The sequence below is a fragment of the Acartia tonsa genome, chromosome 6 (genome assembly GCF_053477335.1).
Source record: "Acartia tonsa isolate MP-2025a chromosome 6, ASM5347733v1, whole genome shotgun sequence".
NCBI classification, from domain to species: Eukaryota; Metazoa; Arthropoda; class Copepoda; order Calanoida; family Acartiidae; genus Acartia; species Acartia tonsa.
Window position 1 is genome coordinate 18488952 of NC_137265.1, and position 26034 is coordinate 18514985.

General features: G+C 35.5%; 1 protein-coding gene across 1 annotated transcript in view; it reads right to left on the reverse strand.

Annotated features, from left to right (window-relative positions):
* Positions 1–329: 329 nt before the first annotated feature.
* Positions 330–26034, reverse strand: part of LOC145323186 (hepatic sodium/bile acid cotransporter-like) — a 28391-nt gene continuing 2686 nt past the window's right edge. Inside the window, exons 4-19 of the mRNA XM_080165593.1 lie at positions 17603–17714; positions 15678–15702; positions 14891–14960; positions 14451–14534; positions 13605–13647; positions 13242–13330; positions 12937–13025; positions 11934–12004; positions 11078–11140; positions 10481–10524; positions 9690–9720; positions 8138–8227; positions 5412–5479; positions 2718–2807; positions 1582–1633; positions 330–1058 (exon numbers count right to left, since the gene is read on the reverse strand). Of these exons, the coding sequence (XP_080021719.1) occupies positions 923–1058; positions 1582–1633; positions 2718–2807; positions 5412–5479; positions 8138–8227; positions 9690–9720; positions 10481–10524; positions 11078–11140; positions 11934–12004; positions 12937–13025; positions 13242–13330; positions 13605–13647; positions 14451–14534; positions 14891–14960; positions 15678–15702; positions 17603–17714 (1157 nt within the window). The 3' untranslated portion in view covers positions 330–922. The remainder of the gene's footprint in view (positions 1059–1581; positions 1634–2717; positions 2808–5411; positions 5480–8137; positions 8228–9689; positions 9721–10480; positions 10525–11077; positions 11141–11933; positions 12005–12936; positions 13026–13241; positions 13331–13604; positions 13648–14450; positions 14535–14890; positions 14961–15677; positions 15703–17602; positions 17715–26034) is intronic.

Sequence of the window (26034 nt, forward strand, 5' to 3'; positions counted from 1 at the left end):
AGATTGATTAATGCCTTGACTAACAATAATAAAGTAAGGCTTTCACAGTAGGGCACTTGCATCTACGCCCTTGCAGACAACCAACACCTTTATTGCACGACTTTTGTCTATAATTAATTAATGTTTTGTACGGTAATTAGTTGCGTTTATTTTTAGGAGAAGGTATTACCCCTAGTCTAACTATTGATGTCACGCGTTTTACAGTAGTAGTAGGTAGATTTTTTACGTCTTTGGCTTGAGGCAGTTTGGGTCAAGATTCGAACCAATCACCACCACAACGTCGATTGTATGTATGTACACAAAAATTTATAGAAGTAAAAAAAAATCACATTAATTTTATTTACAATAATATATATTTAAAGCATACAAGATCATGTTATAAGAATAATAATACTGATTTATAAAAATATCAACAATAGCAAATTTCGTTATGAAAATAACTTTGGCTTTTTATCTTACTAACAAATATTAATTTACTGGATAGGTATTATTGAATAAATTTTCATAAATACTTTTTATTTTGAGACTATGGCGTAGTGTAGAACAGGATTTTATTATCTGAGGAAATTGTTTTCCAGTATTTCCATACTGAAAAATCATGTATAGCATCGTATTATAGACAATTTTCCACGAATATTGAAATTAAAATCATTAAATTAAAACAAGCTTTGTTAGCCTGGTCTGGTCTGGAAAGCTGCCTATTATACTATGCAATATTACTATTTACATCGAACTTTTCCACACGTAAAAATATTCAATAGAAAAATATTCATATTTGTGTGATTATACAAAAAAAAAATAAAAGCTAATGCTACATTTAACTTGTGGAAAAGATAGATGATTAGATATTTTTTCTTTAGATAATATATCCTACAATAACTAAATTTGTTTTATTGAGATATAGTTAACTCTAGATTATTTATTAACTTTGAAAGCCTTTATTATCTGAAGCCCCGTAGGTTTGTTGTTTATTTGTCTGTGCTGCCAGCTTGATACCATTGGCATCTGTTGCAGGATCCAGGGATGGGTCACTCTCTTTACTGCCCTTCTGTCTACTCCTGCAAAACAAAAAATAGGATAAGACTATTTTGAGTGCTATAACACATAGTACCCTCTTCCCACCCCCTTTTTATTTTTATAAAAAGGGGGGGGGGGCGGGGTAATAGGTTATATTGTGTCCTTGATAGCCCTTTTGGATTAATATTTTGTTGTTTGAACACTTTGGTAAAGAAGTGGGAGTGGGCACTCGACCCTCCCCTTTTGATTTTAGTTTTGAAAATAAAAAAAAGGAGGGTCATTTGTCTTTTATATCGGTTCATCAGTTAGCGAGATCCTTTGCTACACACACAGATCTCCTGTTACTTTTATGTAAGTAAGTGAGATGAATAGAAAATTTCAGGGCTCGACAGCAGCGACGAAGCTTTATATTTATACACTTTTGAATGCTTTGAAAAAAATTGATAAGAGGTATTGTCATATTTGGGTCAGATAGAGTTTTAGCCTATTTTTAAATATAAATGGTTGATTTCCCTAAGCCTTTTCCTGCGGCTGCCGAGCCCTGGAAATTAAAAAATCCATTACCTGATAAATTCCACCAATTTAAAGATCAACAAGGCTAGCAACATAGGTGGACCTAAAACAAAATGATTATACAAGATGTCGCACACATTTTTAAAAAGTTAATATGTATATATAATTATAGGTAGACCTATTTCAATTATACTAGCTATTTAATCAACACCTTTTGCTTTCCAATAAAAATTTCTAAAATAGAGAAGATAAATATATCCTATACCTCAGTAAGGGGGCATTGGGCTCTTTATTACTATAGTCCTTAAAGTTCAACATTAACGTTTTTATTTATTTTATCAACAACTTTGGGGACTTGCATTGAATTTTGATAGGTTGGTTCATTCAGATGAGTGCCCAAATGTTTAAACCACTAATTTTAATCTACAGAGAAGGGCTAATTTTACGTATAATCATTGAAGATATACATCAATTTTTCGGCCATTGTATTATCCCTTTAGACCCCTTCTTATTATTTAGATACACTAGCGGCTTCGCCCCTAGCCTCTAGAGGCTTCGCCATATAAAGTTATGGGAAGTCAACCCTCCTTAATAGAAATATTAAAAAAAAATATTCTTTGTTTAATTACTCTGTGGTAAAATTAAACCCAGGTTGTGCGCTTTATGCACAAATTTTTCATTTGTACAAAAAAATTTCAATTCGTAAAAATTAAACCTAGGTTGTTCGCATACACAAAAATTAAAAAATTTATTTTTTGGGGGGGGATTCATGGGGGCTTCGCCCCATGTTGCAGTAGGGTTCCCCCACCCCAATTACTGGTTTTTGTTTACAAAAATTTTTGGAAAATTTTGAATTTTTTTATTTTTGGGGGGGTTGGGGTGTCCCACCCCCCAAGAAAATAGCTTAAAACCACCAGAGGACCAGTAGGTATATTCCCAGAAGGGTAAAGCCCAATTTGATCAGCAGTTACTGAGATTTTACAAAAAAATGTAAAAATAAAAATTTTGGGGGGTGGTTTTTTTATTTTTGGGGGGGTGGGGGTGTCCCACCCCCCAAAAAAATAGCCTAAAACCACCACAGGACCAGTAGGTATATTCCCTGAAGAGTAGAATTCGATCGGTTCAGTGGTTACCGAGATCTTAAGGGACAGACGGACAGACATCAAGCTACTTTGTATTATAGATACCTGTAGCAAACGCCATGTATGAAATGACAGGTACACTTCCCATATCACTGTAGGGAGAGGGTATTGTAGTCTGCATTACAACAAAAGCAGCTAAACAGAATAAAATATTAAAAATAGCCCAAAACCTTCCCGATATGTACAATTTTATATCACTATAAGGAGAGGGTATTGTAGCCTGCATTACTACAAAAGCAGCTAAACAGAATAAACTATTAAAAATAGCCCAAAACCTTCGTGACAGGTAAACTCCCCGAGTCCCCATATCACTGTAGGGAGAGGGTATTGTAGTTTGCATTACAACAAAAGCAGTTAGACAGAATAAAAATATTAAAAATAGCCCAAAACCTTCCTGATATATACACTTCCCATATCACTGTAGGGAGAACACAGTAATAGTGTCTGACTGATTATGACGTAACAAAAAAAATTAGCCAATGAGAGGCCACTATAAATTTTACCATTGGTCAATAACGGCCTCTCATTGGCTAATTTTTTTTGTTACGTCATAATCAGTCAGACACTATTACTGTGTTCCTGTAGGGAGAGGGTATTGTAGTCTGCATTACATCAAAAGCAGCTAAATAGAATAACATATTAAAAATAGCTCAAAACCTACCCTAAACTTTCTGTAATACTATAATTTAACCCTTACAGATCGGGGGGGGGGGGGTCATATTGACCCCCCCCCTCTAGTTTTTTCAATGTCATTTTTTTTGTAGGTAAGATGGAGAGCTGTGACTTCATGACTTTTTAAGTTTAGTAATTATGCGTCGGCAAGAGTTGATTTTATTAGGATATCTGGTCTGTGTCGGTCGTGGTGTCCGGTCAAAGTCGGTTGGGTAGCACCAAAATTTTAAAAAATTCTAAATACTTTTGTGTATAAGGTAGAAACCTATATTTTTTTTGGTGAATACTAAGATATCAATGACCTTATGAGAAAAGTGGTGTTATGACCGTTTGACCGCACCCTGACCGACTTTATGACCGATTTTTGTCCGGCTTTTACTACAGACATATATCCTGAATATCATGGCTTCTATTGCAGCTAGAGACCTAAAATTTTTTTTGGTAAATTCTTGAGGAACAATAAACAGATAAAAATATTAATTGGCGCCGCCAACCGCCGTTTTACCGCCGTAACCGCCGAAAATGGCGGTTTCCGTTATTTGCCGTTTTTCGGCGATGATCAGAAAAAGTAATTTTTTTGTTATGAAAAATAAAAGTTCGTCATAAAATTTGGTCATCCTAGCTGCAAAATTGGCCGCTCTACAGCTGTTTTAAAATTTAGCGGCTGGCCGCTAAAAAGCGGCTAAGGAGCGGTCTGGCCGCTATGACTAGAAAAAGTAATTTTCTCTAAAAATACACATGAACCACCAGAAAAAAATTTTACGTCTTTATCTGTAACAGAAGCTGAGATAGAGGGGGGGGGTCAATATGACCCCCCCCCCCCCGATCTATTAAGGTGGGAATTGGGGCCCGATCTGTAAGGGTTAAGGAACGATCAGTCCATTCGTTTACGAGATCTTAGTGGTAGGACAGACATGTCATGTTGCATCTAGGGGCTCTTTTTTGGAAGGGGAAGGTAGTTGACAGTAAAATAGTCTAAAACAGTCCTAAGACTAATTCTAAAAAAGATAGACAAAACTAATCACAGTTATGGAATCTCGACCATAAAGATTTTTTTATCCAATCTTGACAAGAGAGGTATTTTTGGAAAGAGGAATATATATAGAAAACGCCTATGTAAATTAGAAAATCCGCCGAAATCATATTTGCAAGTTATTTGCAATAATAACTTGCAAAATTAATTTAATGCTTTAAATGACCGATTTAGAAAAAAATGAAAGTTGATTATCTATAAGTTTAGAACATACCTAAGACAATAAAATTTTCCTCAGTGTTACTTTTTTCGCCTTATATATAAAAAAAGCTGTTTCTCACATTTTATGATAAAAAAAGGTATTTAAACAAAAAAGATCTTTTGACACTGCTGGTTTGATCTAAGCAATCCAGATTTCAAGCAAACGAATGAGAGAGAACGTATTTAAAAACCTCGTGTAAAGTGTTATTTACAGTCCAATGTCCCTTCCCTCCCTGGAAAATAGAGCTAGAGAAAAAGAGAGAGAGACTATGCTAAATCTAGTTACATCTAATCTATTCTTGTATGAGGCAGATAGGTTCAGATATTCTAAATATTATATCTGCTCTGCTGGGATATCAGAACTAAGGAGAGAGAGAGAGAGAGTGGGGTGTAACAACTTCACTTACTGCTTCAGGCGCCTCTCTTAATATTTCATACAACTATGCAAAACTTTTGTTCTGCGGTTTCCCATAAAGTATCTATTCGAGCAAAGAGACCTACCCGCCTTATTTTGAAGTAAATTGAATTAAATGGGGTTTACTTTTTTTTGTGTGTTTCTTTTTTAGGTAGGTTAAACCAATATAACCTAACATAACTTAAATTTACAAAATATCTGTTTATTTTCTCCAAAAAATCTATTCTTGATTTTAATAAATACACTTTAAATCTTTAAATGTATGATTTTTTGTGCTTCGCTACTTACCTATGGATGTTGTCATCCTTGTTTATATTTTAATATCCGGGGAAAGATGCGATAAATAACTATAACTATAACCAACAAAATCTACACTAAAATATTTTCTGAATAATAATATTTGAAAATTGAAAGATACCTGAAGGATTTTGTATAGCAGTTTCTATAGACACAGCAATTATTTGATCTTTGTTTAGTCTTCCAAAACTAAAATAAAAATAATTTTGTATAGCAGTTTCTATAGACACAGCAATTATTTGATCTTTGTTTAGTCTTCCAAAACTAAAATAAAAATAATTTTGTATAGCAGTTTCTATAGACACAGCAATTATTTGATCTTTGTTTAGTCTTCCAAAACTAAAATAAAAATAATTTTGTATAGCAGTTTCTATAGACACAGCAATTATTTGATCTTTGTTTAGTCTTCCAAAACTAAAATAAAAATAATTTTGTATAGCAGTTTCTATAGACACAGCAATTATTTGATCTTTGTTTAGTCTTCCAAAACTAAAATAAAAATAATTTTGTATAGCAGTTTCTATAGACACAGCAATTATTTGATCTTTGTTTAGTCTTCCAAAACTAAAATAAAAATAATTTTGTATAGCAGTTTCTATAGACACAGCAATTATTTGATCTTTGTTTAGTCTTCCAAAACTAAAATAAAAATAATTTTGTATAGCAGTTTCTATAGACACAGCAATTATTTGATCTTTGTTTAGTCTTCCAAAACTAAAATAAAAATAATTTTGTATAGCAGTTTCTATAGACACAGCAATTATTTGATCTTTGTTTAGTCTTCCAAAACTAAAATAAAAATAATTTTGTATAGCAGTTTCTATAGACACAGCAATTATTTGATCTTTGTTTAGTCTTCCAAAACTAAAATAAAAATAATTTTGTATAGCAGTTTCTATAGACACAGCAATTATTTGATCTTTGTTTAGTCTTCCAAAACTAAAATAAAAATAATTTTGTATAGCAGTTTCTATAGACACAGCAATTATTTGATCTTTGTTTAGTCTTCCAAAACTAAAATAAAAATAATTTTGTATAGCAGTTTCTATAGACACAGCAATTATTTGATCTTTGTTTAGTCTTCCAAAACTAAAATAAAAATAATTTTGTATAGCAGTTTCTATAGACACAGCAATTATTTGATCTTTGTTTAGTTTTCCAAAACTAAAATAAAAATAATTTTGTATAGCAGTTTCTATAGACACAGCAATTATTTGATCTTTGTTTAGTCTTCCAAAACTAAAATAAAAATAATTTTGTATAGCAGTTTCTATAGACACAGCAATTATTTGATCTTTGTTTAGTCTTCCAAAACTAAAATAAAAATAATTTTGTATAGCAGTTTCTATAGACACAGCAATTATTTGATCTTTGTTTAGTTTTCCAAAACTAAAATAAAAATAATTTTGTATAGCAGTTTCTATAGACACAGCAATTATTTGATCTTTGTTTAGTTTTCCAAAACTAAAATAAAAATAATTTTGTATAGCAGTTTCTATAGACACAGCAATTATTTGATCTTTGTTTAGTCTTCCAAAACTAAAATAAAAATAATTTTGTATAGCAGTTTCTATAGACACAGCAATTATTTGATCTTTGTTTAGTTTTCCAAAACTAAAATAAAAATAATTTTGTATAGCAGTTTCTATAGACACAGCAATTATTTGATCTTTGTTTAGTCTTCCAAAACTAAAATAAAAATAATTTTGTATAGCAGTTTCTATAGACACAGCAATTATTTGATCTTTGTTTAGTCTTCCAAAACTAAAATAAAAATAATTTTGTATAGCAGTTTCTATAGACACAGCAATTATTTGATCTTTGTTTAGTTTTCCAAAACTAAAATAAAAATAATTTTGTATAGCAGTTTCTATAGACACAGCAATTATTTGATCTTTGTTTAGTTTTCCAAAACTAAAATAAAAATAATTTTGTATAGCAGTTTCTATAGACACAGCAATTATTTGATCTTTGTTTAGTCTTCCAAAACTAAAATAAAAATAATTTTGTATAGCAGTTTCTATAGACACAGCAATTATTTGATCTTTGTTTAGTCTTCCAAAACTAAAATAAAAATAATTTTGTATAGCAGTTTCTATAGACACAGCAATTATTTGATCTTTGTTTAGTTTTCCAAAACTAAAAAAAAATGTTTTCAATTATAAAACATCGTACTATAAAATTTTCTTGTAGGTTTGTTTATCATCATTGTGGATGTACATTAATTTATCGTTCATTGTAATAATTGTCCATTTAGATCCCTGGAAACAAAATTTTAAAATTGACAGCTTAATATTGAAAATAAACTAAAGTTTCTACTACACCCCACATGTATGTAGAGAACTTTCCTAGTTTAGGCTGTTTTATTAAGGAGTTTTTGAAACAAAATGCCTCCCAGAAATTAATATTAAAAGAATTGTAAGGTGTCAAAATGAAGATGGTATTGGGCAAATTATGTCGAGAAAAATAAGAATCTTGGTAATTCAGGGCCTGAATTCTACGCGTGATTGGTTAATTAATCCTAAGTATACTTACAAAGCTGCAAGAGCCCCGACAGAGAATCCAGCTGCAGATAGGAGAATAGCACACACAGAGCTTAGTTAACTCCTACGCGTGATTGGTTAATTAAGTATACTTACAAAGCTGCAAGAGCCCCGACAGAGAATCCAGCTGCAGATAGGAGAACAGCTCACAGAGCATAATTAACTCTTACGCGTGATTGGGTGATTAAGTATTTATACTTACAAAGCTGCAAGAGCCCCGACAGAGAATCCAGCTGCAGATAGGAGAACAGCGCACAGAGCATAATTAACTCCTACGCGTGATTGGATAATTAAGTATACTTACAAAGCTGCAAGAGCCCCGACAGAGAATCCAGCCGCAGATAGGAGAACAGCGCACAGTGCATGATTAACTCCAACAAGAGAAAAGAAGGCTCTATCATTCAAAATTTAAAAATGGATAAATTACACTAAATGGTCAAACACAATAACAATCGATATCTAAATACTTTTATGTACTCTAATAAAGTGATGCTCGCAGCTGGCTATGAAAACGATACCCCCCATCCACCCCATTTACCCAATCCCATCACCTCTTATTGGATGAACGCCTGATTATTAAATGAGGTCCATATTAGCAAGCTAAATTGACGATTAATTTTTACCCCTGACAATACATCCATGTATCTCATATATCTATTACGATAACTCATCCAAATTAAACATTTTAGCAGAAGAACATTCCTTGTTTATATTAAATCACATAGTATTAAATCTCATAATACGATTGACCAAAAGAAAACAATTTTGCTTCCATCTTTTAGGAAAAATTTGAAGAAATATAGTTTTTTTTACGGTGAAATTTGTATAGATGTAATCAAGAAGGAAAGGGACAATGGGCTGTTTTTATTGCACTATAGTCCATAGACGTCCAAGGGGGGGTAAAGTGGGGATAACCCCCCCCCCCCCCAATTTTTTTTTCATTTTACCCCCTCCATTTAAAATAGTCACCAAAGTCTAATTACGTTTTCTTGTTTGTTGGCTTTATGGCTTTTGGGACTTTCATTGAATTTTGATTGGTTGGTTTATTTAGTTGAGGTCCAAACTTTTAAACTACTAACTATAATCTATAGAAGGGATAATTTTGTATATCACTATTTGAGATGTACTAGCGGCTTCGCCCATAGCCTCTAAGGGCTTTTCCCCAAGAGGTGATAAAAAAAATCTTTAGCGAAATACGTAAAAAGGACCAAGGAAATCTTCAACAAAAAGAAAGAAAAAAAATGGGGGGGATTTTTTGTTTTTTGGGGGGTTGGGGGTGTCCCACCCCCCAAGAAAATAGCCTAAAACCACCACAGGACCAGTAGGTATATTCCCTGAAGAGTAGAATCCGAGATCTTAAGGGACGGACAGACAAACGGACGGACAGACAGACAGACGGATAGACAGACAGACAGACATCGTTCAACTTTGTATTATAGATATCAACTTATCGTTCATTGTCTTATCCCTATAGATCCCTGGTATGTAACACTGCACTGTATGAAATATGTGATACTAGCGGCTACGCCCCTAGAGGCCTCTAGTGGCACTTTAAATGTTTTTTTTTATATCTAAAATATGGCTATTTTACGTTTGACGTATATTTTTCGTTGAACTTTAAAAAAAAATAATTTCTCTGGGGAGGGTGGTGGTACCATCCCCCAAAATAGTTATAAACCTTCCAGGGACATATGAGAATCTACCCTGTTAAGGAGAACCCGATCGGTTCAGCGGTTAGCGAGATCCTTCGGTACAAACATACAAACACACACACAAACACACAGACAAACATCCTGTTACTTTATTATAAGGATAATTAATTTTCAAAAAAAATTAAATATTAATTTTTTAAATTCCTGTTGATATAAATTCCAAAGCAAACAGAGACTAAACAAATAAAAGTGGTCTATTAATAATGATTTTTAAGAGACATGCACGTACACATTTAAGGGGACATTTCCCAACCCCAGAAATTAAGGGATAGGGGGGGGGGGATTGGTGTGATATGCTCACTAACGCCGCGGTACAAAGTACCCAATATAACCTAACCCTATAAAATAAACTAAAAACTACCACCCATAGGCGTCCAAGGGGGGGGGGTAATGGGGCGATTAACCCCCCCCCCCCCCAAACGATTATATTTCATTTTTTCATTTTACCCCCCCCCCCCCCCCCATTTAAAATTTACCCCTACCCTGCATTTTTAATACTATATATTTAATAAAATTTAAATTACCCCCCCCAAAAATTTTACCCCGGGGGTAAATTTTGGGGGGGGGAAACTAAATTTACCCCTGCCAACAGATTTCAGGGGGGTAATTACCCCCCCCCAAGCAAATTTCACCCCCGGGGTAAAAATTTTGGGGGGGGTAAAAAAAATTTGCGCCATTTTACCCCCCCCAAAAAACGAATTACTCCCCCCCCAAAATAAAAAGCTTGGACGCCGCTGCAGTACCACCCCCCTTATTTTAAATTTATTTCCAAAAAGGTTGAAGAGGGAGGGAGTGCTCGAGAAGATAATTTATATAAATGACTAGTTGCTTTGCTTTAGCCTCTAGGGGAAGGAGCAGGAGGTCAAAATAGCTTAAAACCACATCAAGACACATATAAAGATTTTCTAGGACAATTAATAAGACCACTTTTATACCTATGATGAAAATTAGGAAGATAGGCCGTGTAAATTTTCTAATTCTAAATAAAAGAAAATTCATCAATTATGAATAAAGAAAATATTTACAAACCTAAACTGTTTTAATAATTTATAAATATAATATTTTAAATTAACCACTCATTTCAAAACTAGGAAGGCAACATGCATGAAGGCGAAACTCTGAAATCAGATGGTAGGACAAACGAACATTACCACTTTTAAAGTTTCAGAATGTAATAAGCAATAATTTACAAGTCTAAACAAAATTCTATGTAAATTTGTTGCAAGATTTGTTTGCCTAAATATTATCAGCATTGTTCCAAAAATCAGATGAAATTATTGTATATAAAGTAAAAAATTAGCATGTTTAAAATTAAAGACTTTTGGGAACAATTATACCGTTTCTACACTTTCTAACTTTTAACTGTTACAAGAAATAGATTTTTATGCCAAAATTACCTATAAGAGCTATCCTTTACATAGTTTCTAATTATAGAACAGCTTTGCTTTTAAAGATAAATATATCATGCCCAAGAATTAAATGATGGAACGTAAGCACATTGACTAAGTTAATTGTACAAAATTGAATCTTACTTTTCAGCAATTTCAGGTTTCTTGTATTTGAAGAACATCCCAAGTGCAATGGGTAACACTAAACTATAAAACAAAAATTATTCTGATTTGAAGTAACAGGATGTCTCTCTGCACCAAAAGATTTCGCTAATCCAATATGGCGCTCTTTATATTGAACCTTTTATAGGTCACTAGAGGGTTTAATCCAACGTTTCGGAGCCGGAGCCGGAAGCAGCAACATTTTTGTGGAGCCGGAGCCTTATTTTTCGTTAAAAACGGCTCCGGCTTCAGATTTTTTAAAGTAATATTATAATTTGGCAACGGTCTATTTCCATATAATAAACTGAAAAACTATTGTTACTTAACAAATAGACACACATCCTTCTACTTTTATACAGCTTTAATCAAATAAAAGCAAAATATTTTATATTATTTATTTTATTTTATCAAATTCAATAATGACCAAAAATAGATATTTTAATTTTAAGGTAGGAGCCGGAGCCGGAGCCTTATCAAAACTAAACGGCTCCGACACGCTGGTTTAATCTATTATGATGGAGGATACCTCGACACCCACTGAATACAATCGTCAAAACTATGCGCTACTGGACTACGTCATACTAGACACATTAAAAATGATATAAAATGCTTCTACATCAGGCGCGTGACATGAATTGGAAGAAAATGGGGAATGCCTTTTTACATAAACAGGCACAACTTATCACAATGCATAGTTAAGACGTCCATACAAAGGTTTTACAATTAAAGAGTTGGTTGCTGAATCTTGCGTTACAGAGCTATGGTCACGAGGTAGACTAGAATAGTTCTCTTATGCTTTTCAAGGAATCCTACTTATGTCCCAAAATATAATGTTTACCTTAGAATTGCAGCAAATATTCTGAGGTAAGGAATCTTGCTGGCTATATCACTCTCACCAGTCAATATTTGCTAAAAAATTAAAGATTCTATTAAAAACATGTAATGGACATCTTTAGACATATTTATTAAAAGTGAAGCTTTTGTATGATTTTGTCGGTCGGTCTGTAACAGATAGCTTGTACATCTGTAAAAGATAGTTCTTCTTGTTCATTTAGACATGAAATAATTGTTCTATCGATTTTAAAACTTATAGGATGATTGCTACAACAATTTGGAAAGCATAGGAACTTCATCTTCATTTTAAAAATGTTGATTTTTACAAGAATTTTCTTTTTATTCTGTAATAATTTACTTGAATTATAGAATATTAATTCCTAGGACAATAAGGTACATTGCATAAGCAAAGTATTTCTATGATCAACTCTACATTTTTTATTTATTGAGATTCGCTTTTATATACGTTGTCATCCTTGTTTATAAAAGAAATATATTTAATGTTTTTAAATGAATAAAAGGAAGTGAGGGTTATGAATTTTAACAAGAAGCTTTGTTATAGCTTCCTCAATAAAAATAAATACAATTTAAATCTTATTATTATTGAAATGTATTCATTATTACTTGGACCCCAATAAAGGGAGACTTGTAGCTGGATAAAATAACGAGCCCCCACCCCATCCACCACCTTTACCCCATCCCCTTCTCTTTTACTGGTTGAACAAACTGACCAATAAATGATTTTTCCCGTCATAATATCCACGTAGATTCTACATCAAAATGTCACAATACAATTATTTCATGTTTCATGTCATACTTGTCGATCTTAGCTCTTATGAATGTGGCTGGCCACCCTTGTTAATATCATAGGGTTCATTAATTCATGAAGACATGGAGACGTTAGGTTGTAAATCATCATAATTGGTGTACATCAAATCATTGCCGTTGTAATATCCCTGAATCCCTTCAATATAAAGCTTAAATGAAAGGAGGTCTAATAAACTTACAGATCCTAGAGCCCAAATCCAAAAGGTAGACAATCCAAAGCTTGCCACAGAACTGCAGAAGGTCATTGTCACTGACAAATTTAGATCACCTAAATATTTAATTATATAAGTAACAGAATTTCTATGATGTTTACAGAGATGATTCTTATAGGACCTGTCGTTGTTTGTACCTATTTTGAAGGACTGAACTTGTCCCCTCCAATAAGGAAATTGCATCTAGAATTTTCCCACCTTTCTCATCCCTCCTTTTTAGACGTATTCTTATGACGTCACACATGACACTTTTCAGCGCTTTCAATACCTACCTTTAAAGAAAGCTGTCCAGAAGTTGGACGAAGTACCACCAGGACTACAACCAATCAGAAGGAGGCCAAATCTTTCAAATGGTTGGTCTCTAAAAATAAAATCCAATAGCTAATGTTGTTTTAAAAAATATTCCGATTATGTCAGTAAAAAATATACAATTTTCTCAAATTCACAATTATACATAAAACCATATTGCCAAAAAACAAAGTGACTGTATCTTTGCTAGTTGTAAAAGTGCCTTGTACCCTAGTATTTCTGACAAGTGTAGGTCAGACTTTTGAATTTATTGATTTTACATCTTGAAAATTTGGAAGACCTTGACGACTTAAAGATTAAAAACCGAGCAAAAAATAAAAATTTACCTTAAAAGTAAATAACCAATCACATATGAGGCTATAGGCATTCCTAAAAATGACAAAATTATGAGTAAGATACAGATGAATTAAACTTTTGATTTAAAGTTCAAAACCTATCTTACTGATGGTTATATAATATATACTATAATATATAAGTTAGAAGGAATTTTAATATCAGGGGGATATTTGAAATCTGCATCAAATTTTAAGGATTTTTATAATTATTTATCTAAAAGCGGAAATACAATTTAAGTTAATTAATTTTGACATCTGTGATTGGTGGATTGAAAACTATCTGCGCTCTGATTGTAGAAGCTTAAGTGTCATACATCATTCACCTAATTAGAGCTCTGGTAGTTTCTAATCCACCTATCCTATTGGTCAAAATTAATTAACTTAAATTGTATTTCCGCTTTTAGATAAAGAAAAATCCTGAAAATCTGATGCAGATTTCAAATCTCCCACTAACATTAAAATTACTTCCAACTTTTATATCCTAATATAAACATTTATCTGTTTGATGTTTGTATTACTGCATATTATTGGTTAATTTTCAGCATTTATAATTTTTTCAAAATCTCCCATAGTCTTTAACCAATTTAGAAATATTTTAAACAAATGAAGCAAAAATGTGCACTAGAGTGAAGATAAAATTAATTAAACGAAAATGAAGCAACATTGTTTGTTAAGTACTTTTCAAAAATGGATATAGAATACGTGGATTATGTAGATCAACTCCCCCGACCTTGGAGGAACATATTGACCAATATCTGAAGATTATATAATCAGTTTAGATTGACAACACAAATTTCACAATATCCAGATAGTCTTGATTCATTTTTCCAAACTTACCAATGAACTGAGAACATATTCCTATAACAGGTCCAATAGGTCGTTTTATGTAGGACAATATTATTTTAAAATCTAAGTCAGTACCTGAAAATAACAAATCAAAATCAAATTTTGACCGCTGAAATAATTATATAATTTTATATAAATTGTGTAATTTAGAATAAATCTGTTTAAAATTTTTCGAAAGGGCTTTTCCTCAAAGTGCTTGTCGAGCACTGTAATAAATTAAAAATAGGAATGAGGGGTCCTAACCTTGCAGGGTCTATACCTGCGGTGCACTAACCTTTTGTGGCTGCGACCCAATACAACCTAACCTTACCTGTCTTAAAGCAATGAAAAAGGAAACGAAGACTTCTTATTTTCCATTTATTTAAGAAATAAAAGGTATCACTTTCGAGGGGAAAGAAATTGACACAAATTCTTAAATATATGGATCTCACCTAAGAAGAACATTGCAATAATTAATGCAATATTAATTGCTATTCCAAATCTCAATTGCAGCTTGGAATCCTAAAAAAAAAATTATGACAACATCCAAAGATGCTGTGAGTATTGGTGCAAAAAATATGACGTAACAAAAAAAATTAGCCAATGAGCGGCCGTTATTGACCACTGGCGGCAATGGTAGTGGACTCTCATTGGCTAATTTTTTTTGTTACGTCATATTTTTTGCACCAATACTCACAGCATCCATCCAAAGAACCTAGTGAAAGTGTCTGACTCTGATTATGACGTAAAAAAATATCCAATGAGAGGCCAGTATACACTGTAATTGACTAATAGTAAAATTTATATTGGCCTCTCATTGGCTAATTTTTTTTACGTCATAATCAGAGTCAGACACTTTTAATAGGTTCTATCCAAAAACAGCATAGCATAAAAAAAACCGGACAAAGTGAGTTAAAGAGAAGATGTTTTATAAAAAAGAAAGAATAAAAAATATTTTTAAAAAACACAAAACCTTCCAAAAAATAAGTTTCTCTGTCTTTTTAAGCTTGACCTACAGACCGACGGACCAATTAAGTTATATTATAAATGCTCATTAGAACAGGGAATAATCACCAAGAATTAAATTTCCTTCATAGCAATACAGACGAACTGGCGGACAGACAAAGTTAATTACAAAGTGGCTTTGCTTGCTTATTTGTAATTTTGATAAATTCATAATTCTTTTACTAAAAACTTTCAACTTGTAATCTTACTAAATAAAAAAAAAGGAATTCTTACCTCTGCGCTTTTGGCAACTATGAATCTAAAGTTTTATCTTTTAGCATATAAAATAGTCTAGATTTTAGTATAACCCTAACACCTATAAAAACTTTTCTCGTATTCATTCGAATCCGGTGGATAGGATCCGGTTCTTATCCTTACGAAAAAACTATGTCTAGCATCGTATTTATATCCAGCTTTCTATGAATATAAAAAATGTACAATAATAAGATTAAAACCAGTTTTTTTAGCCCGTACCTTCGGCACCTCGGGGCTAAAATTACTGGTTTTAATCTTGTAATTTTACTTTCTATATCCGCAGAGAGTTGTTTATAATACGATGCGAGAAATAACTATATTATACTCTGTCGTTTGTTTTTGCAATAAAAATATGAGACAAGATTGTAAGAATTAGAATAGATGATCGGTTGTCATATGATTAGAGTAAAACACTAAAGGGAGAAAGGGTTAAATAACTGTATCTCCCCATCGCAATCGTCTTGTGCAACCTTCCTATTGGGTCGTTGAAAATCAACCAATGGTATCGCTTATAATACTACCTTTATTCACTTATATTAACACAGCTAAGTAGCAGAAAATTATTTAGAAGCAGACGAAAGAGGTCTTTGAAAAATGAAGGGAGGTAGTTGTCTGTATATACATCTATACTATAGATCTGTTGTCATATGAATTTTCACACATAATTTCAGCAGTCTATTTTTACTCAAAGCATGGATAAATATATTTCATCTAGAGCATTACAGATGGACAAGGTGAGTTTAAGAGTAGATATTAGTCAGCCGAAAACAAAATCGGTTATATATCTAATAAATTTATAGTATAGATGTATAAAGAGCTTACTATTTGATTTCCAAAGGCAAAGACCTAAAGCTCAGCAGACAAAAATAATTTTACTAAACTTTGCTTTCTAAATTCAGCTGTTTAATGCTTTCTTCTGCTTTTTGAAAAAGAAAGGGACAATTTTTGTGAAAAATTGTCATTTCTGTCTAAACTTAAAAAAAGTATTTAAAACTGCTATTATCAATTACTCACAACTAGGATCCTGACTATAAAATTATATTCATAATCATCTATTCCGATTTACACTACTGTATTTTTAAACCTAGTTATTTGTGATTAACAAGACATTTTTCCTAATGATGTAAATACTTTCTTGTAAATCATAGTTATTAAGTGTTTAGTGACACCTAGCAACAAATATAAAACTAATATGTTGCAGATGTTCCCAAATTTATTTTTTGCCTTAATTTACGTTGTTTTCAATTATTTTTCCGTAAAGGGTTGAGCTCTCCCTGAGGTGGTGGCAAATTAACTATGTCCTTATTTTAAACTATTAGGTTATTGTAAGTAATATGAGATCAATAGATAATTTTCAAAATATTTTTCAACAAATGAACAGTATTTAAACAATACAAAAACGAAATTAACTAGGAAAAAATACAGAAATCATTAAAGGTCATACATAGACGTCCAAGTACAGGGTTAAGGGGTGTTTACCCCTTTAGACTTTGAATCTCTTATTTTACACCCCTCAAGTTTTTTTTAAATACGTTTGATTACTCTCCTTGATTGTATAGAACCCCTAATTTTACCCCAATACAAAGTAAAAAGCTTGGGCGTCCTTGTGTTAACATTAGTTTACAATTTGCCTTTTGTTCTTTTGCCAGCACCTGGTTGTATTTACATTTTTGAAAGATTCAGCTGATCTGAAAGACCCAACCCTAAGTTAGTAGAAGGCCTTTGAAAAGGGGTGATTGTTACATATACTATTTATCGCTCTATATATATTACTTTAATATCTATCTTAAATAGCAGCCGAGAAAATTAGTTTAAATTAGTTTTCCCCTTGAAGTTGTTGACAGAAGGACTTTTGTTTTATAAAGTAGCAACTCTATGATATGTAAATAATAAGCTAAAAGTGCCTTGTTGTTGCTAAAACAGTTTCATTTTGTTGATATTTGTGTAAACAGAGGGCATCAATATCATAGATATACTGCATATCTGTGAATACTGATGCTGTAAAGTCATCATCTCCTAAAATATAAGGTAATCTATAATACAAAGTAGCTTGATGTCTGTCCGTCTGTCCGTCTGTCCGTCTGTCTGTCCGTCTGTCTTTCTGTCCCTTAAGATCTCGGTAACCACTGAACCGATCGGATTCTACTCTTCAGGGAATATACCTACTGGTCCTGTGGTGGTTTTAGGCTATTTTCTTGGGGGGTGGGACACCCCCAACCCCCCCAAAAATAAAAAAAAACAACCCCCCAAATTTTTTTTTTACATTTTTTTTGTAAAATCTCAGTAACTGCTGATCAAATTGGGCTCTACCCTTCTGGGAATATACCTACTGGTCCTATGGTGGTTTTAAGCTATTTTCTTGGGGGGTGGGACACCCCAACCCCCCAAAAAATAACAAAAAATCCCCACTTCCAAAATTTTTTTTTTAATTTTTTAAAAACAAAAACCAGTAATTGGGGTTGGAAAACCCCACTGCAACATTGGGCGAAGCCCCCATGAATCCCCCCCCCCCCACGAAAAAAAAATCAAAATATTTTATTTTTAATTTTAATTTTTGTGTATGCGAACAACCTAGGTCTGATTTTTACGAATTGAAATTTTTGTGTATACGGCAAACAACCTGGGTTTAATTTGTACAAATTAAAATTTTTGTGCTTAAAGGCACAACCTGGGTTTAATTTTACCACAGAGTAATTAAACAAAGAATAATTTTTTGAATATTTCTATTAAGGAGGGTTGACTTCCCAAAACTATATAGGGCGAAGCCCCTAGAGGCTAGGGGCGAAGCCGCTAGTAAAAATATAAAATAGTGTTGCACTCTCCCTCCTTCCCCCCCTCTTTTCCCCCTGAAATGGCCTAAAACCTAAATAAATTGCAGAAGAGCAATATATTTTTGTCTTAACCTCTTTTCGAGGAAGCTTTGTGTTTATCAAGTGCGAAATTAATTCCTTATCATTATTCTAAAACTAAGCGCAAATGTCGTCTTTTTATGGCTTTCCCTTCATAATGTGGCGCGGCATGGATTGTTTGTTTATTTTGGTGCGCACGTTCTTACTTTTGAATGAGATATGAGAGTGTGAAGATTTCGGAGAACAAAATTGGGCCTATCATTGGTCTCATTGTGTGTGAACGACCCTAGTATATCAGGGATTTGAAACCATAAGAGCTTCAGGTAGAATTTGTTAATTTTATTAAGAAGTATGGTGTATAGGACGATTATATGTAGTTTTAAAAAGGCTTTAGCCAGCTAAGCATGAAACTTAATTATGATTAATATATGTTTTAGTAATTTTTATGTGCCTTATTGTTGCATTTAACAATGATTTATTAAACCAAATAATTTTCCTTTAAAGCCAAAGTTTCCAAAGATTTTTTGCCGTAGAGAAAAATGATTTTTAAAAAGCAAATAAGATTACGTGGTTATAAATAACTGGAATTATGAACTAATTGATATTGTAATTTCAGGTCTTTGAAATAATTTCATCAATAAATCTATATTCAAACCTGCTGTTGAAACTTGATGGTTCCTGGTATTGGGGGTTTGTATGTTCGCCAACTGATCTCGTGAACTTCCCGCTAATTCGGAAGTCAAGCTCAACCAAAGTGTCATGGTTGAGACAATTTCAAAGTATCTGATGAATAGGCGTTAGCATTCATCAAGAGATCAATAGCATCCAGTGAATTATTGATGCAATAAACTGTGACAATTTTTCTGTGAAATAAGTACCTAGTGAATCAATATGCCACTAACCAAAAAGCAGAAAATTGAGCGAGCTATCGCTATTGGCAGTGAAAGGCTAGAAGTTTTTGATGAACAGTTAAAAGTGTTTTATGACAATCTAAAAGCCTGCCAAAGTTTTAGTTCATGTGAAAATGTGACTGTAAAATCAATTCGTGACATTTTTAGTGAGGTCAAGGACCAATCTGACCTAATAAAAAGTCTAAAACCTGCCGTGGAGACTAGTGAGCTGCGCGAGTTTAAGCGTGATTTGGATGAAGCTAGTGAGCAGAAAACTGTTGCAGATAAAGTTTATGCGTCGTTGGAGCAGTGTACAAAAATTCTGTACTGGCTTGACAATGATTCAGATGACGCGAGGTCAAGCACTGTCGCCAGGAACCTCGACGTCATTGAGAAGGTGAAGATGGACATGGGAGTGCTTAAAATTTCCGTGGAGTTGCGCCAAGAAGTACGTGATATGTACCGAAGGCTTAGAGAGATGGAACGTCGTTCATCTAATCTGGATGAGAGTGGGACACCTGCCATGCTCTCCAGAAGTATGTCTGCCGTGGATATTCGGAGTTCCAACCCGCAGTATGGGCGCTGGGACAACAGTTTGTTGCCGTCGTTCGACGGTACTGACACGGATTACCCAAACTTTAAACAGGTCTTTAAAGATCTATGTTCTGGTTATGGATTTGCTGACCAGAGGTTAAGTCTGATGTTGTGTATGGAGAAGGTGATAACCAACCCGGAACTACGCAAGCAAGTGTCAGCGATTAGAGATCATAATGAACAATGGGCGTTTCTTGATCAGATGTTTTTATCAAACACTCGCCGGTTCATGAGGATTTTAACTAAGTTGAACAAGATGAAACCTGTGGATAAACCTGTGGACGTGGTTAGCGCAATTGCTACCTTCAAGAGCATGATGCAGGAGGTAGAAGCCATCGTTGGTTCTGCAGCTAAGGATTACAACCACCTAACTCTTATTCATATTTTTAAAGACAAGTGCCCTGAAAATTTGAGAGACAAAATTATGATGGAGCTAGGTAGCATGAACCAACCAAACATCCCGAAGATTGTAGAACTGCTGGAGAGGACCAGGGGTGCCATGTTGGCCGGTGATATGTCCTATGACAGTGGCGCCGGCAAGAGAAATCGTGACAGAGCTGCCGCCGCGCAAGTATCTGGCCGCAGCGACAATAAGAATGGAAAGGCTGGGAAGGACAAGGCTTCCAAGTGGAACAGTGCATGTCCTGTGGAGAACTGCAAGGAGAAACACCCGATTTTCCGTTGCCTCACGTTTAAGAAGATGGATGTGGTTGACCGAAAGAAAGTTGTTCAGCAGAAGAAGTTATGTGAACTCTGCTTGTGTGACGGCCATACTGCTGACAAGTGTAATAAATCGGATAAGCTTGGTGTTTGTGGTACCAATAATTGTGACAGATACCATTCAAGGTTACTCCATGAGGCTAGTGCTGGTGTGAATACAGTCTACAAGTCAAGTTCTGCACCCAGCCCCTGTACCTTCTTACTTCAGTTAGTTCCTGTTGTAGCACCTGGCGGCGGCACCTGCCACGCCACGGTAATGTTTGACTCCGGGGCAAATTTGCCACTTGTGTCTGAGAAGTTATCCAACAAGTTGAAGCTGAAATCTACCGGCAGATATACAACTATTTCTGTAGCTGATGGCAGTGAATCTTCCTGCCGCAATGTTGTGTTTTATCTGAAGGATAGGGACGGCAATTTGAGGGAGTTTGAGGCAGCTGTCATGCCTACCCTCGGCGGGGCCAACGAGATGCGCTCGGTCCACCCCGAAACTGCCGCCGAGATATTTAAAATGCCGCCAGAAAGGTTTACATATATTAGTGGAGGCTTAGATATCATCATTGGAAATACACATCCTGACGTGTTTCCTTCAACCTACCAGAAAGTGGGCCAGTCTATGTTGTGGCGAACCATTTTTGGTAGTGGTTTTATCTGTACGAGTGCTGATGGTGGAGCTGGAGATCAAAAGTCGGCTTATAAGGCTGTCAGTGTCAGTGGAGGCACTTTGCCAGACTTTCTGACGTCTGAATCGTTTGGCATACAGCCGCAGGCGCTTTGTCCAGGATGTACTGCTTGTCAAGAGTGCAAGGCTATGGCCGACGGCACTACCTGGGACCAGCGTGAGAGGCAGAGGATAATTGAGGCAGGTTTAACACTAGACTTGCAGTCCAACAAGTGGACAGGTCAATATGCTTATATTGAAGATCCTCACACTTTACCTTACAATGAGAGTTTAGCCCGCAAAATTGCTGAAAAGGATCGTGCCAGGATGGTCAAAGAAGGTACCTATGGAATGTATGTGGAGGTATTCAACGACGCCATAAGAAGAGGCGTTTTTCAAAAAGCCACGCCTGAAGAATTGCAGTATGAAGGACCTAAGTCTTGTTCATCAATAGTGGTTGCCTTCAAGGAGGATTCAAGTTCCACACCCATGCGATTGTGTGCAAATAGTTCTCTGACGTTCAAGGGTACCAGTTTTAATAACATAATGCTGGGAGGCCCGCCGCCAATGCAGAAGATTTTTTATCATTTGATGCTTTTCCGCGGTTACAAGGTTGGTATAACCGCGGATATCTCCAAGTTTTATAACTCCATCCTGGCCACAGAGTTCGACAGCCAGATGAAGAGAGTTTTATTTTCCCCGACGCCAGATGGTCCACTTGAAATTTACCTGACCAAAGTTGTGAATTTCGGCGAGTTGGCCGCGGGAAACTTGGCAGTTACAGCCCTGAAGTTGACGTCCCGCCTGTTCGGCGGAAAGAGTGAAGCAGAGGTCAAGGAGATGTATGGAGAGGGGCAGATAAACGGTAGTGAAATTGTTGCTAAACCTGAGTTATGGAAGGAGCCACCAATACCTACCTACCCTGATGAGGAATTCAAGTTACCTCAGATTCCAGTTGCAGTCAAGCTTGAGAAGCACAGCTTCATAGATGACGTTATTTCGGGAGCAGGATCGAAGCCAGAAGCCAAGGAGATGATGAAAGAGGCCGACAGAATTATCGGCAAAGGTAGTTTTTCCTTCAAACAAGTCATTTATTCTGGAGATGATTGCCAGCCTACCAAGGTTCTCGGGCTGATATGGAAGCCAACCACCGATGTGTTGTCCATCGCCACAAGAGTCAACCAAGATGGTAAGGTCAAGGGAAGGAAGGTGAAAGAGGATGCTGATTTGTACAACCTCCAGGACGCCTTGGACGAGAATCTGACAAAGAAGATGGTCCACAGGTTCGCCGCCCAAACCTTCGACCCGATCGGGCTTTGCAGCCCTATTCTGTTGAGAATTAAACTTGTCCTGCGGAAAACATGTTTGCTGAATTTGGGCTGGCAAGATTTCATTCCAAAAAGTCTACGGGATGAACTTGTTCAGTCGCTGGAGGACAGAGCTGAGGTCGCTAAATTGGAGTTTGACCGTTGTGTGGTCCCGGATGAACCAACTGGCCTTCCATCCTTGATGATGTTTTCGGATGGGTCATCAGAGGCTTATGCATCTAATGCATATTTGAGGTGGCCAACTAGACAAGGATTTGAGACGTTTCTGCTAGCCACCAAGTCAAGAGTTGCGCCGGTCAAGTGTGAATCAATTCCACGCCTTGAGTTGATGGGGTGCCAGATGTCCACAAGGTTGGCAAAGTCCGTCAGAGATGCTCTGCCCTTTGATATTATCAGAGTGATGTACTTTACTGATTCATCGTGTGTTTTATCACAAATAGTTTCCAACAGTGCTATGCTGAACACATTTAATTCTCATCGTATTGGAGAAATTCAATCTGCAACCAACAAGGATGACTGGAGGTGGGTCCCGGGGACGCACAACATTGCAGATTTGGGCACCAGAAGCACCTGCAAGGTATCAGATTTGGGACCAGGTTCCAGGTACAGATTGGGCCCAGAATGGTTGCGCCAGGATGAAAGTGCGTGGCCGGTGAAAACTGCCGAAGAAGTCAAGCAGGTTTTACCCCCAGAGGAGTTGAATACCAAAATGGTTAAGTTATGTTCAATGAAAGTTGCCGGAGAAGCCGCTGAAGATGTCTTTAGGTTTAAGCACAGGAGATCATTTGGACAGGCCAAACGTATTATGGCAGCTGTCCTGCAAGTTGCGAACACCTGGTTGAAGAAGCTAAAGAGCAGACAAGAAGGTAAGACTACAGCCGCTGGTAGTCATGTAGCAGCCGCAGATTCTGTGTACAAGCCGTCTTTGTACAATTTTATGGCGGCGTCGGAACTTTTCATTGTGTCACGAAGCCAAGAGGATGAGTGGATAAATGACGCTAAAGGCAATTATGCGTCATTAAATCCATTAGTGCATGAAGTATCATTGACCTGGCCTGTCGTTGGTCCCGGAGGAAATTATGTGACCAGGGAGATGAGGATTCTTAAAATGGTTGGTCGTGGACAGCCAGTCATTGACACCATTACTGGCGGCCGTAAAATGATATTTGAAGACATGCCAGGTTTAATAATTTTGGAGCCTGGTAATTGGTTAGCTGCTGTTTTTATGAGAGAAGCGCATGTTGAGCTTCACTCTGGTGTCCGTGGAACTTTAGCTGAGAGCCGCCGTTGGTGCTGGATTGTGAAGGCAAGGAGGTTGGCCATCATGGAAGTGAAGAAATGTTGGCCCTGCAGTGTTGAGAGGGCTAAGGAATGTCGTGCTACCATGAAGGACGTGTTACCTGACAAGTTGGTCCCGAGCAGGCCTTTTGAAGCTGTGCAAGTCGACCTGATGGGTCCGCTGGTTACGAGGAGAGCTGCCGCCAAAACGAGGAGTCAGACAGCAACGAAGAAGGTGTGGGTGTTCGTGGTGGTCTGCAGGTTCTCAGGGGCGTTATGGTTAGATGCCTTGGAAAAGTATGATACCAGCAGTATCCTGTTGTCCCTGCGCAAGTTGGAAGCTGTTCATTGTCTGCCGAAGATCATAGTAAGCGACATGGGCACACAATTATCCGGTGCTCGCAAAGTTTTAGAGCAGAAGTTGGGCAGCCAGGTAGAGTTTTCTTGGTCTCAGATCCCGGCCCGAGCCCACCATTATATTGGGCAGGCTGAGAAAATGGTGGGATTAACCAAGAGATTGCTGTCCAAGAAGTTGGTGAATAGTTCTGTTAATTTCAACGAGCTCCTGGTGCTGTTGGCGGAGGTCAGCAAGTTGATGAATAGCAGACCATTGACGATAGAAGCTGCGAACGACGTGGAGAATTGGCGGCTGATCACCCCTGGCCAGCTGCTGGGAAATGTTGACCGCCAGCCGTTGTGCAATGTGGCGATGAAACCGGAGGACCAAATTTCCTCCAGGTTGAAGTTGTTGGAAGATTTGTCTGCCCAGTTTTGGACTGCCTACCGCCAGGAGATCCTACCGAAGATATTACGGATGTCCAAGTGGAAGGATGAGATGGCGGAGCCACTAGCTGACGGAGATATAGTTCTGGTTACGAGTACTAATCCGCTGATGAGATGTTTGAGGATGGGCCGAGTGACGAGAATTGAGGATGGAAGAAAGACTGCAAGAGTCTTGTTCAGACTGACAGATAAATCTCCCCTAGAAGAACATGCTGTATCAGTCAGGCAGTTGTTAAAAATTATGATTAATAATTGATTCTTATTTTATGGAAATTGAGTTTTTTTTTAGTAAAAAGCCACATTTTTCATATGCCTATTTTTATGCCTAAAATAAGAATCAAATGAAATGCGATTAAATATTCTTCTATTTCATATGCTCAAATTTAATTTTATTGAGTTTAATTTCTTTTCAAAAGTACAATTCATTTTAAAACTTACCTGAAAAGTTTAACAAAAAGGAATAAATGTGTCGAGGTTGCGTGATTCGATATTTATTCTAAGAAAAAAATCAAGTATTTTTTTAGCAGATTTTTTTTTAAATTATATATGAATTTCAATCAAGTAAAACATTTTTATTCAGATCAAGGAATGATTGAAAATTCATATTTAAAGTCTCATTTTTTTTACAAAGAAAAATTGGTATTTTTTTATAATTCCGATGAAAATTCTAACGAAGATATTATTATTTTGCTATTCTTTAAGTATAAAAAAGTTTTATTGTTGATTAAGATATTACAGTTCTTATTCATTAGGTTTGAAAAACTTTCTGCCCAAGGATTTTGAAAAATTTTTTCTTACTACTCTTTTTGATGCTTAACAAATTTAGTTTTAAGTACCTATAAATCTTAATTTTCTTGTCTAAGATTTATTTCGTTTTATTTTTACCATTATTTGTTTACATTTCCATTTCAACCTGATTTCGTAGGTACTTATTGATTTATTAATAATGATTTATTACCTATTGATTATGAAATGATTATTATTTAGTATAGTTGTTATATTTACAACATCATGATTAATAGGATTATCTATTTTAGGATTGTGTATGTGATCTTGTGATTGTCATGTGCATGGAATGTTGTATGGTACAAACCAATCCCCATCCTTCTATCCTAAAATGTGAGGTATTATGAGTCCTAGTGAGGAGTATGATATTGTGTATGCATTTCACGGGGTTTCATTTAGTTAGGAGCAAAATTGTCACGTTTTCGGGATGTGGCCATTCTCATGTGATTA